The sequence below is a fragment of the Panthera tigris genome, chromosome E2 (assembly GCF_018350195.1).
Source record: "Panthera tigris isolate Pti1 chromosome E2, P.tigris_Pti1_mat1.1, whole genome shotgun sequence".
Classification (NCBI taxonomy): Eukaryota; Metazoa; Chordata; class Mammalia; order Carnivora; family Felidae; genus Panthera; species Panthera tigris.
In genome coordinates this window covers 44,796,545-44,816,833 of record NC_056674.1, presented here as the reverse complement: position 1 = coordinate 44,816,833, position 20,289 = coordinate 44,796,545, and the positions used below count along the sequence as shown (strand labels likewise).

General features: G+C 43.9%; 1 protein-coding gene across 2 annotated transcripts in view; it reads right to left on the bottom strand.

The window, feature by feature from the left end:
• The window catches only part of WWP2 (WW domain containing E3 ubiquitin protein ligase 2), a 149,619-nt gene that overhangs the window by 58,001 nt on the left and 71,329 nt on the right, over window positions 1–20,289 (bottom strand). For both annotated transcript variants that reach the window (XM_042969661.1, XM_042969662.1), the window contains exon 7: window positions 1,119–1,246. In XM_042969661.1, coding sequence (XP_042825595.1) covers window positions 1,119–1,246 — 128 coding nt within the window. The remainder of the gene's footprint in view (window positions 1–1,118; window positions 1,247–20,289) is intronic.

Below are 20,289 nucleotides of genomic sequence, written 5' to 3'. Positions count from 1 at the left end.
GGTCCCAAACTCCAAGGAGTAAGCCAGGCCACCACAGATACACTGAAACAAGCACAGGCCACTGCATCCTGCAGCCTGGTGCACATAATGGTATAACTAAACACCATAAACTATCAGACGGGCTCTGCAGCTCGCATCTATAGGAAAGTCACTAGAAAGTAACGCTAACCGATTTGTGCTACTCAGTATGCTGGTCTCGCAAAGAGGAGTAACAATACCACGGGAATGCTACGTGAACAGGCTTGCTGCTCCAGATCTCTGCTCTCTGGGCCACACCTCTGCTATCACAAGCATCTACAAAATTCGATGTCACATGCTGATTTAAACACCGACATTTCTACAGTTTATTGAAGCAAACACCCAAGTCCATTCCCAACTGCTTCAAATTAAAACAAATGAGCAAACGATCGGCCATACTAAAGCTTTGACGATTTTCAAGACATTTAGAAAAATGGACTTCTTTTTCCTTTCTAATTCGACACCGTCCTGATGAGACTGAAGGAAAGCATGACAAAAAATGATTTGTTTTGAAATAGGTCCTTCCCTTCCCACTTACAGAGAAGCAGAATCAAGGGCAGGAAAGTTTTCTGTGGACACAGAAGGGGCACCTATTCTCAAATGGGACAAATACTCTCACAGCCACAGAATGTGCCCTCCCCACCCCAATCCCATGGCACCTGGCTCTGCCCCTAGTCAGCATCCCAACCGATCCAACGGTGCCGCCATCTTCTCAAACCCAGCTCGGAGCAACAATACTTAGTCTTCTTTCTCCCTAGTCTGAGCATTTCCTTAAATTAAGGAAATAAAAAATGTATCATCTAGAAATAAGATACCCCTTGCCCCCAATACTGATAAGAAATGAATTTTAAAAATCAATACTCTTTATTTTTGTGCAAAGTAAAATTTTAGAAGAGTGTATGGAGTCATATGGAGAATAACCTTGGCCAGAGACAAAAGAAGATGGGCCAATGGAAAGGGTGATGGGTTCAAGTTCATTTCAGTATTGGAGTCTTCTCTCGCCCACCCTACATCCTGACACAGCAGAGTCCTGGCTCCATGTGAGCACAAGTTAGAAGCCGCTACTTTCATTCAGGCTGGTATTTTGTGTTGTCACTCACCTGTGCCATTGGCCAAGCCATTGTGGGTTGGGTTCTTGACGGGCTGGCGGTGCCGGTTGCTAGTACCGGGGCTTTGCTCGCCGGTTGCTGTGGTTGTTCTGGCTGAACCACCTGAATGTCTGTGCGTCCTGGAAATTCAAAGTATAAAGCAGACAGACATAAGTCACTGTGAAAAAGACAGCAGTATGTCCCATCTAAGTCACCGCATTCCCTCTCTCACTATTTATTGGAAATAAGACCTTTAATAGCCCCTCTGGTCTTTGACTCAACAGAAGCTGGCTCCAAACAGAGAGACCCAGGTAAGGTTCCTTCTTGGTAATAACCCAGAAGGCAACTTTGGGTAAACTTTTCCACTTGAAGTAAACAAATCCAGAGTGAATTGCCCCCACATCTGAAATAACTGGCAAAATATCCTGTGACCATCACATTATTTTTATTGGGCTCAAATGTAAGAAATAAACAAGAATCACTGGACAGGCTACAGATGACATATTTCTCCCATTAGGCAAAAAGAGCCCAAAACTTATCCAAATCCATTTTCTCTATAGCTAGAAACATCCTGCCCTTGGGAAAGGAAGTCAAGAGGCACCAGACAGCCTCAGCCAATGCACAGGTTGACATGTTTTATGTAGAAAAGATGACTCCGTGGTCCATCCCAACAAATGAGGAACAATGCATAAAGGGATCTGTATCACAAGGAAAACGGTGGGATCCATGAGCAGAGAATCTATCTGACAACTTCAGAACAACAGATAGTAGGCAGTATGTATTCTCACGATCCTGCTGTAGCCTGACTTTGTTCACTAGTGAAAATATCTAAGCCTCCCTGCCCTTCAGTCCAGCTGTTTTGTCAAAGGAGACTATTCTACTACTTAGTCATTATCTACTAGTTTTCAGCAGTGAGAGCATTTAAATATTATCCATTGAAGAAAGACCAATCTACCCCATGTGACATGGGGCAGTGAGGTTACTATCAACAATGAAAGGAATAATTACTCTACAAGTATATAATACGTGCTGAGCCTGAACATCATGTAACAGATATCCATGATGCACTGTGCACTTCACGTATTTTATCTCATTTAACAGGGCAACCCTGGAAGGAGCTTACTATTATTATGCCTATTTTACAGATAAGAAAAAAGACAGAGAAAGTAAGCAATGGAGCAAGACTCAAATCCAAGCAGTCTAAGGTCAAGAGCCCATGCTCTTTGGTTGGAGGCTGGGGGTGGGAAGCCTAGACTTGAACTGAATCCCTCCCAGGCTATTCTTTCACGGGTCACTGGGCCAATAGAAAGCTAAAGAGCTCTAACGGAAAGGTCCCCTGCTGGGCTGGAAGGCTCCATACCTACCACAACACCTCTGCTGGTGAGACCCCCTCAATCAGCGTGTTGGAACAAGCCCGCAGCACAACAAACCTGTAGGTTCTCGGGGAGGGGGGGGGTGGGGGGAACAGGTGCCCCCACCAACCACCTACTCTAGCACAAGAAACAGACTTTTTCCAATAAGCCAAAATATCAATAGTGATTAAAAAATATGTGTTAATAGTGATTATCTTTGTTGTGAACACGAATTCCCTTAGCTTTTCCTTTTATGCTTTTCTAGTTTTCTTCATTGAGTTTGTACACCTTTGAGTAAGGAAAAAAGTCTTTTCTTGGACCAAAACTAGAAGCAAGGAAGGAAGGAAGGAAGGAAGGATAGAAGGGAGGAAGGAAGGAAAGAAGAAACCTAGCAAACCTTGGAGTTCATACCTAAAGACTGCACGACAGTTAAAAATGGATAGAGAGGGCACAAATGAGCTATGGAAATAAGGATTTAATTTGGACTCTCTTTTTCCATCTTATTTTTCCCTGAGCTAATTTCATAAATCAAAAGCTGTCAACCACACCTCAGTCAAGAAAAATATTTCAAACTCCCACATCACGGGAAGAAATGCTAGTACTGAACATTTTACCACAAGCCCTCATCGAAAGCAGGAGGAGTACGGATTAGTTCCAAAGGGAAAGACGGGTCTTCAGCCACTGGCAAATGTGTGTATATGTGTTTAAGACAGAGAGCTCAAGAGAGATAAAACTGGTTAATAGAAAGTTTATTTCAGCCAAGAATCCCCTTAAAAGGACAAAAAATCCTCTCTGATTTGGTACTCACAGCCCACAGCAGAGGGCTGTATCACTCAAGAGGCAGCAGGCTGTGTGGGCAGCATAGAAAATGCGACCTCAGTCCTGTCACACACACAGGCTCCAAAAAGCCCATGAGCACGTCCAGTCGAGGGCTTCTTGTCCCTCTGCAGAGCAGCTGGGCATGACAGCAGGGTGGGCCCCACTAACTCCCCCCTGACTCCTCCCTCCCTTCCCCGAAAGGGCATGCGGTCAGAGTTGAGAGAGAATAGTTTCAGAAATGTTTAACCACTAATGATAGCAGCTTGCCCTGAATGATGGGCTGCAGCAGGGCTGGGATTAGCCTGGAAACCAGGGGCAGCTGGGACCACTTGGCGTGAAGTGCTGCCTCCCTGGCCGCAGCTCACTGCCACCCCCGCCCTCCCCCGCCAACACACACACACACACACACACACACACACACACACACACACACACCCTTCTCCCCTCCCCTCAACACACACACACACACACACACACACCCTTCTCCCCTCCCCTCAACACACACACACACACAAACCCCCCCACCCTCAACACACACATACACACCCTCCCCTCTCCCTTCAACACACATGTACACACACCCTTCCCCCTCAACACACACACACACAAACTCCCACACACACACACACCCTCAACACACACACCCTCACACACACACACACACACACACACACCCATTGCCCAGATTCTTCTCTTGCCCCAAATCGGGAGTTACTACCTTTTTCACCTTGAATTACCTTTAATAGAAGAGTCTCAAAGAAGAGAAGGTCTCAACATTTAAGGCAAATCTTCCCTTCAGCAGTTTCCTCTCTTGGAGGATTCACTCAGCCCTTACAAGATGGGACTGTGTCGTGATTAAAAGCTGGCCCAAATGTTGAAACCACACACCATAAGCCAAAATAGTATCAGGACAAACGCGGGACGATGGGGTGGAGATGAGCTGGGCTCCACCACAGGCAGCCTGGCTTCAGCTCTGCCAGTGACTTCAACTTTGGCCCGATCCTGACACCATTTTGAGGGCGGGTGGGCAGCAGGGGTCGGTCGGGTGGGGGGTTATGCAGCTCCTGTGGTAGTCAGACGAAGATGGAACAGCAAAACTCCACAAGCAGTTTCAAGTCACCTAGTTACAGAGACTGAGTTTTCTTCACAGCATGCCCTTCTCAGAATGCTGGCATGTCCTCACCTAAGTTCCTCTCTCAGAAACTGAAGCCTCCCTAAGAAGTCCAGTCAGGGCCAGGGCCCTGGAAATCTGTCTCCACACTCCTAGAAACAGATTTGTGGCACATGAGGTCCCCCAGACAGGGCTCTGGGCTGTCCCCTGGCACTCAGGCTTTGCCATTCACAGAGTTGGCCTCGGTCCTCAGCTGCACCCTGAGAGTCACAGCCTTGGTTGCTTTGGGACCTCTTGTATCGCTTTTCATGAAGTCCACTGAAAAGCAATCAATTATTATTTTCCTTTTAAGTTTTATTGATTTATTTGGAGAGAGAGAGCACACACAGGCGTACACTCAAGCAGGGGAGGGGCAGAGAGAGGGGGAGAGAGAGAACCCCAAGCAGGCTCCGCACCATCAGCATGGAGCCAGACGCAGGGTTTGATCCCACAAACAGCAAGATCATGACCTGAGGTGAAACCAAGAGTAGGACGCTCAACCTACTGTGCCACCCAGGTACCCTTCATCTATTGTTTTCTGAGCAATAAGCCCTATTCTGGGACTAGCAACAAAACAGAAAGGGTGCCTGGAGCTTCCGGATCAGTGAACATGTGGAGATGTGGGAAGAGCGGCGTGCCTGGAAAGCGCACGGAAGCTCGGCACCTTCCCCCACACCCCACCCTATGCATCTCTTCCATCTGGCTGTTGGTTCATATCCTGTATCGTACTCTTCAGTAAACCGGTGAGCACTAAGAAACAAAACCGGAAAGAGTCCCTGATCTCAAGGAGCTTACATTTTAGTGGAAATGGGGCGATTTGTAATTTTGCTCAGACACAAACTTGCATCACACCCTACAATGCTGACATGTGAGAGCCACTTGGCCAGTGAGTGAGCCTGGCTGACAACCTGGCACTGTGCTTCCAGTGCAGCTTTGTTGACCATCATCACATGGCAATAGGTGATGTGGAGTACTTACATAAAACTTTGTTTCCTTGGTTAAAAAATAAGGAGGGCAGCCCTAGCATTGGTACCATGAGTGAAAACGAAATGAAGAGTCCAAAAAAGTGATGCCTTGCAAGCCAGAACACAAAATTTTTTGCCAAGTTAAAAGTGGAATTCAAATTTGGTAGCGGCTCACAATTTGAGATTATTAAGTCTATCATATCCTTCACATGGAAATGGATTTTTAAAAACAGTTAGTGACTTCATCAAAATTCAACATGCCTACCCTTCTAAAAACATTAGCCAGAAAACAAAAAGACAATCCAGAGACTGGGGAAAAATATGTGCAAAATACATATCTGATAAAGGACTTAGATCCACAATATATAAAGAACTCTCAAAACTCAGTAACAACAAACCAATATAACAAATAATCAAAAGATTTTAACAAACGTTTCACCAGAGATGATCTACAAATGGCAAACAAGCACATGAAAGATGTTCAACATCATTAGTCATTAGGGAAATACGAATTAAAATCAGAACGAGCCACCATCACATGCGTGTCGGAACGGACACTAAACAGACAAAAAACTGCCAGTAAAAAGTGCTGAGGAGGATGGATGCAAGCAAACTGAACCTCTCAAACACTGCTGGAGGGAATGCAACATGGTATAGCCACTTTAGAAAACGGTTTGGCAGTTTCTCATGAAGTTAAATAATGCATTTAGCATACAAACCACAATCCTACTCCTACATATTTACCCAAAAGAAAGGAAAATACAGGCTTCCCCAAAACCTCTAGGCAAATGTTTACAGTGACTTTCTTCCTTATTTCCAAACTTGTAAACAACCCAAAGTCCTTCAACTGGTGAAATCGACAGACTGTGGTACATCCATACAAGGGAATACTACTTAGCAAATAAAAGCAAACGAACTACTAATACACGAAACAACATGGATTTATCTCAAATGCACTACACTAACCAGAAGAAGGAGGACTTTAAAGGCTACAGTTTGTCATTCCATTTTTATAACATTTGGGAAGAAGCAAGGCAAACTATAGGCAAAGAAAACAGATTTGGTGTTTGGCAGGGCTGGAGGTAGTAGGAGAGGCTGACGACAAAGAGGCACGAAGGAACTTTTCAGGGAGATAAAACTGTGTACGTCTTGGGTATGGTAGTGGTTACCAGATTATATGCTTTTGTCAAAACCCACAGAACTGTATACTGCAAAGGATGAATTTTACCGTGTACAAATTATATCTCAGTAAACCTAACTTAATAATTTTTTTAAAAAATCAATCTGTATATTTCAGCCAATGTAAATAAAAACAGTTCATCACATGAGAAAAAATAAAAGTGAGCAAAAGTTTTAAAAGACAGGTAACTATAGTGTGAGGATATGCTCAAAAAAATACAGAAAGCAAGAATCTTGATAAGAATGTATGCCAGGCGACATTCAGGACTCTCCAAACACTCTGTATTAGTAAATGTGAAAATTCTTCAAAGCATAGGGACACATCTCTCCCAAATGCCAAGAAGTCCCGGCTGACTGGATACCAAGCGCTGAGCATAATTTTCTATCTTGGTAAAAGATGCCAAGACACAAAACGGGTTCTTTGACCTCCGATTCAGGCCCATCAGTATTTGAGCTCCACACAAGAGAAGTTTCAAGGTATAACAACTAATAGTGAGCTAACCTCCACTTAAAAAGACAAATCAATGGGCGCCTGGGTGGCTGTCAGTTAAGCGTCTAACTTCAGCTCAGGTCATGATCTCACAGTCTGTCAGTTCAAGCCCGGGGCCGGGCTCTATGCTGACAGCTCAGAGCCTGAAGCCTGCTTTGGATTCTGTGTCTCCCTCTCTCTCTCTGCTCCTCCCCCACGCGTGCTCTGTCTCTCTCTCTCTCTCTCTCTCTCAAAAATAAACATTAAAAAAATTTTTTTGATAAATAAATAAAATAAATCAAAAAAACAAATCAAAAAACAATGTAGACATTAAAAGCACCTAATAAACCCTTTTCACATTCCAATCCAAGGAATCGATATGTGCCTGGATGACCTGACCCAAGATGGTGTCTGTCCTGCCCCTCTTCCAAGGCCTCTTAACTGGGCATTGTCTTTTAATAGCAGCATGGAAACAAAACTGAGTGAGGCTGGGCCAGTTTCCAGTAAGACAACCAGCAAAAAAACAGGCTCTTAAAATAGAAGCACAGGAAAAAAAAAAAAAAAAAAAAAAAAAAAAAAAAAAAAACCAGGGGAATTGGTGATGGGAAAAGAAACTGTTTCCACCATGGAGAGAGGCATCGACAAGCAAACCTGCTCCGACCTACCCCCTCCTCAATTCTTCCTCCCTGTTCAAATGTGGATTCGAGGGGGGGTGGGGGGAGGGCGGCCATAGGGAAGGGGATAAGAAGGGGAGGTTAAAAGGGAAAGGCGCAATTAAGAGTTAAAACGGGACCCTTCCAGTCATTCCAAGGGTCATTTACGGCTCTGTTCCACACCCTACCTCTAGGCTGCCAGCCTCTGAAATGACAGGAAAGGTAAAAATAAAACTGCTGCCAAGTCCATTCTACGTCCTGGAAAGATAAATGATTTACTTCTGCCCAGCCTGGAGTACAGAGCAATCTCCCCAACAGTGGCAGCTCTAGGAGACTAAAAGATGCATCTTGCAAGAGAACGTAGGATACATTTTGATTCATCTCACCGAATTCCAGATTGCAGGTTGGGAACACTAGAAGAGAATGCTCAAACACCCTCCCACACTTGAAAGAGAGCTAAAGCTCACGGGAAGTAGTCACTCCCCATTCCGCCCCGCTCGGTGCTGCAGCGCAGCGGGTGACTGATGTGTCCCACGGCCTGAGACGGCACAAGGATGTAGGACGCTCAGGCAGCCAGCGCTGTGGGCCGCCGGTCCCCATGGACACGCAGTTGGAATCTGCATGGGGGGGACCCTGAAAGGGATGTGGAGCCCCGGCTCGTGCAGGTAAGCCAGAAGAGCATCTCCACCTTCTGTCTACTGAAATCGTTTGAGTGTCCCCTGTGCTACAGCCTCAGACCAAAAAGGACTACGTAGGACCCTGAGGTACCAGGGTCAACGACACACTCGGGTGTTATTTCTAAGTGTTCTGACACAGCATATCACAAAGGCAGAAATCCAGCAGGAGTGAGGTAAGCTCCAAAAAGAGTATGTTCCTTGGACATTCTCAACACAATGCGCCAAATTGCTCCTGAGGAAAATTCAGAGGCTCTGCTGATCTGTTCAGCTGGCACACTCTTCTCTAGAAGCCCGATCCAAATCTTGGTCTAAACGTCCCTCATCTCCCAGGCTAGAGTAAATTCTCTTGCATTCTCTCACAAGGCATTCTAATTTTCCCTTTATGGCACTTGTATTTGTAATTGTATATTCGTTTGTTTATTTGTTCAATGTCTATCTCCAGTAAGGTCCATGAGGTCAGGAACCATGTCTCTTTTGTGTACCTTTGCATAACCAGCACCCAGCATGTGCCTGGCCTTACAAGAAGGCGCATAAAAATATTTGCTGAATGAATAAAAGAAGCAGGCATTCAAGTTCAAAAGCACTCTTGGGCCTGTAATCTCTAGTACCACCAAAGTTCTTTGCAATCCACTCATCACCTCCTCATCTCCTGCCATCCCTTTAGAGAATGGAATCCATGCCAGGGGATGGAATCCAAAGTCTAGCAGATAATTGAGAAGTATCAGAGCTACTGCCTTCCAGAAAGACTAACTCTAAGCATCCTGTAAAAACGTTCTCTAATATCAGCGTCTAAAAATAAAAATGATTTCACCAGACCCATTTTATGCCCACATACATATACTAAAATTGTGAGACAATCTTCAAATCCAACCAGATTCTACGTGGGTTTTTATGTGTCCCAGCTGTAATTTTGAAGCACACGCCAACAGGTAAAGACTAGGCAAGTGAGTAACATGACAGTTAAGAGAAATACCTTCTGTGGTAGGCAGAATTTCTAAAACGACCCCGCCTCCAAAAGATACCCCACCCTAATGCCTAAAACCAGTGAATGCAACAAAACTTCACACCCTTGATAATGTTATATGGCAGCTGACCTTAATAAAGGGAGATCACACAAGCAAGCCTGATCTCCTAAAATCAGCATGCTTTCTCTGGCAGGTGTGAGAAGTGGGGAGCAAAAAAGAACATCAGAGCAATTCAAAGTTCAAGGGGGATTTGACACACCCTTGCTGGCGTGAACATGGGAGTGGGGAACACGCAGGTGGCCTTTCAGACCTGAGAGAGGCCCCAGTTTAATAGCCAGTAAGGAAACAAGGACCTGAGTCCTACACCCACAAGTAACTGAAGTCTATCGACAACCTGAAAGAGTTTTGAAGCAAATACTTCTTAGACTTTCCTGATAAGAATGCAGCCAGGCGAGGGAGCCTACGTGGCTCATTAAGTTGAGTGTCTGACTCTTGATCTTGGCTCAGGTCACGATCTCACGTTTTGTGGGTTCCAGCCCCACATCAGCACTCTCACTCACTCTCTCTCTCTCTCTGTCTCAAAAATAAACATTAAAAAAAAAATCTTTAAAAACAAAAGAATGCAGGGGCACCTGGGTGGCTCAGTTGGTTAAGTGCCCAACCTCAGGTCAGGTCATGATCTTGCGGTCCATGGGTTTGAGTCCTGCATCGGACTCTGTGCTGACAGCTCAGAGCTGGAGCCTGCTTCAGATTCTGTGTCTTCTCCCTCTCTGCCCCTTTCCCACTCGTGCTCTGTCTATCTCAAAAATAAATAATAAACATTAAAAAAAAAAAAGTTTAAAAAAATAAAAAAAGAACACAGCCTGGCCAACACCTTGATTTTGACCCTGTGGGACCCTGAGGAGACAATCCAGCCAGCCAGCCTGTGCTGTTACAGAAGGGTGAGCTAAAAAATGTTACTGTTTTAAGCCCTAAGTTTGTGGTGATTTATTACACAGCAATAGAAAATCAATACATCCTCCCAAACAAATAAATGTCAATTTCCACAGAAGACGATACTAATTTTTAAAGATATGGCTAGGTAATAGCCTTGGCCCAAATTCTTGCTGACCACCCTGTTTCACTCTGATTTCAGAAGGCCTTATGCAGGTATGGCTTAGCTCTACGCAATCAGGGCTCATCTCCTAGGAACAGCATTTCTGTGATGCAGCGTCTTTTATGAGATACACGTTCTTAAGATTCAACAATTGCTTGTAAATTTGAACAAACGATATATAAGTGAATTGTTACTATTCTTAGTGGGTAAGTAACATTCTCTTCTGCTAGAATCCAGGTACGGGGACTTTATACATTCTTTTTCCCCAAAAAGACATAATTATGTGTCAAGCTATGTCTGATTCCAGTGCTAACCGCAGAAGTTGCAAGGATTTGGAAAGAATAGTCCATGCGAAGGGTTCAATACAGAACTATCAGTCATGAAGAAAAAACAGAGGACACAGGAGAGACTGAGAGAGCAGTGGCAACCCACCACGCTCTTGGCGGTTAGGCTCAGCCTTAGAAAGCACAAGGCAGTCCTGATCAAAAGTCTCCCCTATACCCAGGGCCCCTGAGATCATCACTTCTCAGGAGTTGTGGCACCAAGGAATGTAAACTAGGAGCAAGACCCACCCCGAAGTTTCGGCAAATAAGGAGCAAGAACACAAGACTCTTTCAATTCAACAAATATTTATTGAGCTGCCGCTACGTGCAGCAAGGCGCTATTCTAGGCTCCGCTAGGGACAGGCAGAGGGATGACGCACACGTGCCTTTAGCATGGCATTTGGCTGAGGGTCTGGCACCACTCCCCCTGCACCCTCTGCCCCTCCAAGAAGAAATAAATGGAGAAGTAACTCCTCAGTAGTCTGCAATTCATTCTTTCCTAAGTGTAAAGCAAAACCGAACGATGTGATTTAAAATAAAACTTTTTTAAACCGTTTTTAAAGGTAAAATTTTAAAAAATTAAATAAAAAAAAAAAAGGAACAACAAACCAACCTGGTCTTACTTCCCCCGTCTCCTTCACAAAATAACAATTATTTGTACTACATCCTACTCAATGTTTTCACTAATCTCTTTTTTTTTTTTTTTTAATTTGTGTCATTTTAGGGGTGCCTGGGTGGTTTGGTCAGTTAAACGTCTGATTTCAGCTCAGGTCATAATCTCACAGTTTTTAACTTCGAGCCCCGTGTCGGGCTCTGTGCTGACAGCTCAGAGCCTAGAACCTGCTTTAGATTCTGTGTCTCCCTCTCTGCTGCTCCCCTACTCGTGTGCACTCGCACGTCTTCTCTGTGTGTGTCTCTCTCTCTCAAAAATAAACATTCAAAAACCATAGTCATTTTGTCATTAGAACTTAAACCTTCAAAGGCCATCTATCTATACAATAGACCCAACACAGAGACATGCTAAGAAATAAAGCCAAACAAAATCTTCACAGAGGGAGCAAGTCCTTGGTCTCTCCACACCCTTCACACTGCTGGATGTAGACTTTCACACTCCATTATCAAATAATGAGCAAACCAAACATGACTTCCACTCATCAAGATAAAGAAAAGCACACCTAAGGCAGGTTTAACGTGGCAAGTCAGTCTAGGGATAGGAAATAAAGAAGGCAGGACACACAGAAATGAAAAGGCGAGAGGATGATGAAAACGACTCCAAGGACATCACGAATCAAAGAAAGATATATGGCCTGGGACACTTTAAACGTAGATGCTATCATCCTGGTGTTTTAAAAATTCACCTGAATGCCATCGCAAATAACGCTACCTAACATACAAGGACCAAAAAGGTTGAAACTAAATGGGCAGGGAGGGGCACCTAAGTGGCTCAGTCAGTTAAGAATCTGACTTTCCACTGATGTCATGATCTGACAGTTCTCGAGTTTGAGTCCCGCATGGGACCAAACTCCCCTCCACCCACCCCCATCCTTGGGGTGAGCCCTGTTTTCTCTCCCTCTCCCTCTTCCTCTCCTTCTCCCTCTCCCTCCCTCCCTCTCTCTCTCTCTCTCTCCCCTCTCCTTCTCCCTCTCTCTACACCCCCCCTCACTCACTTGGGTCTTACTCCTCCTCAAAAACAAATAAATAAATAAATAAATGGGCAGGGAAAAATACATGCCAAGCAAATATGAAACAAAAAGGAAGCTGGGACAGCTATGCTAATGTCAAACCAAACAGATTTTTAAAAATAATTTTTACAAATCGGGTGTAACTTACACAGAGTAAAATTCACCCTTTTTAAGGATACTGTCTAATGAGTTGTAACAAATGTATACAATCGTGTTACCACCACCATATTCAAGACACAGGGCATTTCCATTCTCGGTGCCCTTTTGCAGTTAATCCCTCCCATCAGTTCCTAGAAACTGCTGATTAGATGTCTATCCCTGTAATTTTGCCTTTTCCAGAATGCTATAGGCTACAATGCAGCCTTTTGTGTCTGGCTTCTTGCACTCCACCTGATGCTTTTGAGTATCATGTACGTTGTTGTAGATTGTTCCTTTTCACTGTGCAGACCAAATAAATTTTAAGAGAAAAAGTACTAAAAAAACAGAGGATCATGAGATCAGGACAAAGTTCAATTCGCCGTAAGTCATATTTCAAATTCATAGTATGAGCCAATAAAATGACCTTAAAATGCATAAAACAGAAGTTCATAGACATGATCTGGCCCCATCTAGTGCTGCCCCCCTCTCCTATTTTCCCACTACTCCCTCCACACCAGCCAAACCAGCCTCCCCACCACTCTTCCAGCTCCACGGGGCTCTGCAGAAGCCATTCCTCTGCCCCAATAGTCTTCCTCCCACATATCCTCATGGCCAGCCCTCATCTTCTTCAAATCTTTGCAGAAAGGTCACCTTCTTAACGATGACTCACTTGACTGCCCCATTTACTACTGCATCCCGCTGCTCTATAATATATGCATATATATGCATATATATGCATATGTATATATGCATGCATATGTGTAATATATATATACATATATATATATGTATATTTATATTTCCATGGATCAGATTTATTTTTTAATCAATAAAGAAAAAAAAAAAACAGAAAAAAGAGGATCACTCTAATATTCTCCATTATTATAGAAGCCAAGGCACAGAATGTTTCCAGAAAGAACTAGTCCACGAGGTAAACCTGCAGAAAGGTCAGGTGAGCCTCTGTGGCTGTAATTTTGGGGGAAAGATAGAACCAGATGCAAGAATGAAGTGAACTAACACATAAAGGGAAATAAAGATGGGAGACCCAAAGAATATTGAGACCACTATCTTCACTATATTTTTAATAAGTTTTTTTTTTTTTTAAGTCTATTTATTCATCCTGAGAGAGAGAGAAACAGAGCACAGGAGCAGGACAGGGGCAGAGAGAGGGAGGATTGAGAATCCCAAGCAAGCTCTGTGCTGTCAGTGGAGAGCCAGATGCAGGGCTCGAACTCAAACTGTGAGATCATGACCCAAGCCAAAGTCAAGAGCCGGACGCTTAACCAACGGAGCCACCCAGGTGCCCCTATATTTTTAATAAGTTAAGGGTACATGATAACTTCAGGAACACTGCGACACATGAAGCATAATGCTATATAAACTCTGTATTTCAGTTCCGTAAATATTTTTATCTAACACAAAACTTAAATATAGAATCGTTTCAATGTTTGAAATGCATCATTCTATCAAGGCTACAGAGTATGCCATTGTAAAGACACCCACTAAACTAAATCCCAGGGGCGCCTGGATGGGTCAGTCAGTTAAGCGGCCAACTTAGGCTCAGGTCATGATCTTGTGGTTTGTGAGTTCAAGCCTCGCATCAGGCTCTGTGCTGACAACTCAGAGCCTGGAGCCCGCTTCAGATTCTGTGTCTCCTCCTCTCTCTGCCCATCCCATGCTCATGCTCTGTCTCTCTCTGTCTCTCAATAATAAACGTTAAAAAAAAACAAAAAACTAAACCCCAAATCTCCACTTCCATAGAGCTTGGCAATTTCAAAAGGAGTCACTGAGTGCCCACAGAATCCTAAAGGAAAAGTCTAACCTCATCATGCCACACTATGCCACCAAATGGCTTAAGCCCCCTCTTCCTGCCATCCCCATCTGTCCAAAGCATCTGCCATCAGTTCTGTTCTGCTTCTTAATCACCACATACCCAAGCTGCCTAAGCTCCCAGGACTGAAAAGTCATTTCTCCAAAACCCATACTCTCTTTATTTGCTTCTCTGTATATCCTGTCCCTTTCAACCACAATTTTCTAGAACTAAGAAATCCCAGAATCCAGATACAGATATAATTAAAGTAGAAACACCACTGCTGTGCCCTCATTGTGGTGACCCTTATACTGGCCCCATAGTCCAATATCAGAAATACACTTTGTTTTGCTCTGTATCTCTTCAAGTTTGGTTTTCATTCCTGCCCCTAAGGATACACTTTCAGAGTGTGACTGCCCCAGGGCCACACGGTACTACCTTTTCACAGACGCTGCTAACACCAATCTCAACCATTATGGGGGATGCCATTTTAAAGTGACAGCTTCATAAGCTCCTCCCCTCCTGCATTTCTTATTTCCTTGAATAACATCACAGTCTAAGCACCGAGTCCTCTCTATTCCTGTTCATCCTTCACCTCGTCTCATTAGTCAGTCACCCAGTCCTGCTCAGTGATTACACCTCCTAGGTATTTCTAGGTATTTCTCTTGACTTCTCTCCATTCTGCCCACTGCCCAAGGCCAGTCATCAATTCCTTACTCACCAGTTCCCTACAACAGTCCTCCTCTTGGTCCCTGGTTCTAATTTATTTTTTTATTTTTTTTTAATTTTTTTTAACATTTTATTTATTTTTGAGACAGAGAGAGACAGAGCATGAATAGGGGAGGGGCAGAGAGAGAGGGAGACACAGAATCTGAAACAGGCTCCAGGCTCTGAGCTGTCAGCACAGAGCCCGACGCGGGGCTCGAACTCACGGACCGCGAGATCATGACCTGAGCCGAAGTCAGACGCTTAACCGACTGAACCACCCAGGCACCCCCCTGGTTCTAATTTCAACCTCCACTGTGGCAGACATCCCCAATCTCTTCTATTCTACAAGTATCCCTGCTTCTGCCTACTTGCTCAGGGGCCAGAAGACCCTTAAATTCCCTTGCAGCTAAATTCTGGAAGTAATGCAGATTATACGAATGAGAAGTTCTTGCAGATTTGGAAAGCAGAAAGAAAGCAGAGGCCATTCCTCTTGTGGTCCTGATGACTGGCAGGGGCTCCAGCAGCCCCCATTCTTTATACCCTGGCCACCAGCTTCCTGTGTGTGAGGCAGCTGTAGGGGCAGAAACAGTTTCCCAACATGTGGATTGCAGATGCAGGGCTGTGACCTTAAAACCAAGGATGGGGAAGGTCATGCTTCTGTTCTTCCAGCCCATACAAAGGCTTCTGTAAACACTTAATTCCACACATTTAATCCCTTTCTGCTCAAGATACCTCGAGTGGCTTCTATTTGAGTGACTTCTATTTCCTGCAATGAACCTTAACTGATACAACTTCAAATGTATCCATTTGATATTTTCCTGAATAATGTATTACAGAAATAGCACATCATGCCCTTTCTCAAAATTCAGTGGTTCACTATCTCCAAAGAATTTAAAAATCTAAAGTTTTGGGGCACCTGGGTGGTTCAGTCGGTTAAGCGTCCAATTCTGGCTCAGGTCATGTTTCATGGTTTGTGAGTTCCAGCCCCCCCGTCGGGCTCTGTGCTGACCGCTTGGAGCTTGGAGCCTACTTTGGATTCCGTGTCTCCCTCTCTCTCTGCCCCTCCCCCACTCATACTCTGTCTCTCTCTCTCTCTCTCTCTCTCTCTCTCTCTGAAAAATAAAAAAACATTAAAAAATTATTTAAAAAAAAAAAGTCCTCAATAAAGCATAAAGGCCCTTTATGAATTGGGTCTCACCTTCTTACCATCTCCTATAGCAGGGATCAGCAAACTGCCTATACAAGGCCAAACAGCAAATATTTTATGCTTTGCAGACCATCCAATCTCTGTCACAACTACTTAACTCTGCCACTGGGGCATAAAAAATGGTCATAGACAATATTTAAATGAACGAGTATAGCTGTATTCAAATAAAACATTACTTACTAAATAAATAAATAAAATATTATTTACAAAAACAGGTTATCAAGACCATAAAGATAAGCCACAGACTAAAAGAAAATGTTTGCAAAGGACATATCTGATAAGGAACTGATACCCAAAATATACAAACAACTCTTAAAACTCAACCATCAGAAACCGCCCCTTGGCTCTGTTGGTTAAGTGTCTGACTCGATTTTCACTCAGGTCATGATCTCACCATTGTGAGACTGAGCCCCACATTAAGTTCTGTGTTGGACATTGGGTCTGCTTGGGTTTCTCTCTATATATCTCCCTCTGACCCTCTCCTCCACTCTTGTTCACTCTCTCTCTCCCTCTCAAAATAAATAAATAAATAAATATTTTAAAAAAAGAAAAGAAACCACCCGACTAAAAAATAGGCCAAAGACCTAAAAAGACACTTCACCAAACAACAACAACATAGGTGACAAATAAAGCTATTGAAAGCATGCTCCACGTCATCTATCATCAGGAAAATGCAAATTAAAATAGCAATGAGATACTACTACAAAGTTATTAGAATGGCCAAAATCTAGAACACTGATAACACCAAATGTTGGTGAGGATACAGAGCAAGAGGAACTATCATTCATTGCTGGTAGGAACATAAAATAGTACAGCTACTATGGAAGACAACCTGGTAGTTTTTTACAAAACTAAACATACTTTGGGAAGCCTGGGTGGCTCAGTCGGTTAAGCATCCAACTCTTGATTACAGCTCAAGTCAATGATGTCATGGTTTGTAACTTCGAGCCCCCCATTGGGCTCAGTGCTGACAGAGCAGAGCCTGCTTGGGATTCTCTCTCTACCCCTCCCCGGCTCATGTGCATTCTCTTTCTCTCTTCTCTCTCTCTTTCTCTCAAAGTAAATAAACTTAAAAAAAAAAAAAACAAAACTACACATACTTTTACCATATGTTCCAGCAATCACTCTCCTTGGCATTTACCTCAAAGAGCTGAAAGTATGTCTACAAAAAAAACCTGCACACGGATGTTTCTAGCAGCCTTACTCATGACTGTCAAAACTTGGACGGAATCAAGCCTGTCCTTCAGTTGGTGAATGGATGAATAAACTGTGTACATCCAATGGAATACTATTCAGCACTAAAAAGAAATGCACTATCAAGTCATAAAATAACATGGAGGAAACCTAAATGCATTACTACTAAGTGAAAGAAGCCGATCTGAGCTACATACTTTATGATTCCAATGATATGACATTCTAGAAAAGGCAGAGAGTCTTCCGGAAACTATAAAAGAATCACTCGTTGCAGGAGTTGAGGGGGAGGGAAAGATGAACAGGTAGAGCACAGAGGATTTTTAGGGCAGTAGAATTATTCTGTATGACAGTATAATGGTGGATAAGCGTCACTATAAATTCATCAAAACCCAGAGAATGTACAACAACAAGGGTGAAATGTAATGCAAACCACGGATTTGGGGGATGAGGATGTGTCAGTGTAGGTTCATCGACTATTTAACAAATGTGCTGCACTAGGAGCACCCAGGTGGTTCAGTCGGTTAAGTGTCTGACTTTGGCTCAGGTAATGATCTCTGTACTGACAGCTCAGACCCTGGAGCCTGGAGCCTGCTTCAGATTCTGTGTCTCCCGCTCTTTCTACCCCTTCCCTGCTCGCACTCTCGCTCTCAAAAATAAATTTTTTTTTTAATGTGTTGTGCTAGTTCGGGATGTTAAGAGTAGGGGAGACGTGTATGTGGGGGCTGAGGGCATATGGGAAATCGAAATCTCTGTACCTTCTGCTCAATTTTGCAATGAACCTAACACCGTTCTTTAAAAAAAAAAGAAAAATAGGGGCGCCTGGGTGCCTCAGTTCCTTAAGCGTCTGGCTTTGGCTCAGGTCACGGTCTTGCGGTTCATGAGTTTGAGCCCCACATCGAGCTCTATGCTGACAGCTCGAGCCTGGAGCCTGCTTTGGATTCTGTGTCTCCCCCTCTCTCTGCCCCTCCCGACCCACACTGTGTGTGTCTCTCTCAAAAATAAACATTAAAAAAAAAAGTAAAAAAAACAAAAACAAAAAAACAGGTGGCATCCTGGATCTGCCCTGTGAACCATAGTTTGCTATAGCTATCAGCCCAAATATCTTACATATGGACATTACCAACTAGTTAACATTTCCTCAGATATGCTAAGTTCTCTTTATTCCGCCTTGTCTCCGCCCTGCTGCACTCTCTTCCGGGAATGACTTCCCTTACCCTGATGTCGCTGGTCTGCAAGCTCCTTTCAAAGTACAGCTCCAACGTGGGAGGTGTCCCCTAAATCCCCCAGGTGGATTTGGGTACACCGTCCACTATCCTCCTCTTGCATGTGAACTCACCACCATGGTGGGGTCCATCGCCCTATCCTAACTATCACCTATATGTCTGTCTCCTGCTAGATGCCACAGTCCTTGATGACAGGGACCACGGCTTTCTATCTTTGTATCACCACAACATAGCTCAGAGCCTGGCATTCCTATGTGTGGAACAAATACTGCCTTTAATTGCAGAGAGCTGCCTTACCTTCTCCTAGCTCACGAAAAGTTCCCAACCAGCTTTCTGGCACACACCACACCTCTCTAGGCTCACAGAAAAGAAATGCCCAATAACTACCTATAAAATGAAGAGATAAGTATATAGTACTGTATAGTGCATAATTTTAATTGGTATAAAATTAATAAATTAATGTATAAATGAATGTAATTAATCTCCATGACTACTTTTCAATGCCTTGCTTTGACAATGCAGTAAGACTACTGTCCACAGTCTCAATCCTATTCCATCTAAACCAACTACTCAGAAGAGAGTCCCTTGTAAGCAGGGACTATGTCTGAGTTATCACTGAAGGAATAAATGAATTACACTAATTTCTCTCTTTTTTTTAATGTTTATTTATTTATTTTGAGAGAGAGAGTGGGAGCAGGGGAGGAACAGAGAGAGGGAGAGACAGAGAGAACCCCAAGCAGGCTCCATGCTGTGAGAGCAGAGCCCGACGCAGGGCTCAATCTCATAAACCGTGAGATCATGACCTGAGCCGAAATCAAGAATTGGACTCTCAACCAACTGAACCACCCAGGTGCCCCACACTTGACTTCTCTGCTTAATCCTTTTGCTTCCTCAGCAATCCTGAGGATTGGAAGTAAAAGCTGTTGGGTGGGAGGCTTGAATGAAAATTGTAAAGGTGTTCAGTTGAGCTTCATGCCGACAGGGTGACATCTCTAAATAACCGTGGTTTCAAATCAAGTAGCCTTTAGTCATCTCAACTGAAGGGGAGGTTAACAGTGGCCAGTGATAACTGAGAGAATGGCCCAGTGCCCAAAGACTCAACTCTCATCCTGTCCGTCCCTCTGTCCCCATTAGCTTTGCTTCCCAAACCCCCCTGGTCCTCCCAGGACTCCCAGCAGCGTTCCCAGCAGACGCACGCCTGCTTGAGTTTATTTTTCTTTCCTTTCTGGGCTAGGCTGTCTGCAGACACAGCTGATGGGCTATTTAGAGCTCACCAGAGACCTTGGGGCTTTGCAAGTCTCTGAGACTACAGCTCTTTTAAATCTTCAGAGGTCATTAATGCCAAGGCACGGGAGTCCATAAATTTGATATATTTTTATCAAAGCAGGATAAAAAGAGAAAGAAGAAAGGAGGGAGGATTAAAATTCCATCACAAGAGGTTCTGAAACTTTTGCACGTAAGAGAATCACAGGGGAGCACGTTAAAATGCAGGTTCTGACCGACGCTGGCCAACACTCACAGCTGATGATGGGCATAAGCAAATTCAAGGCTTCTATCCCTTCACGCCAAACAC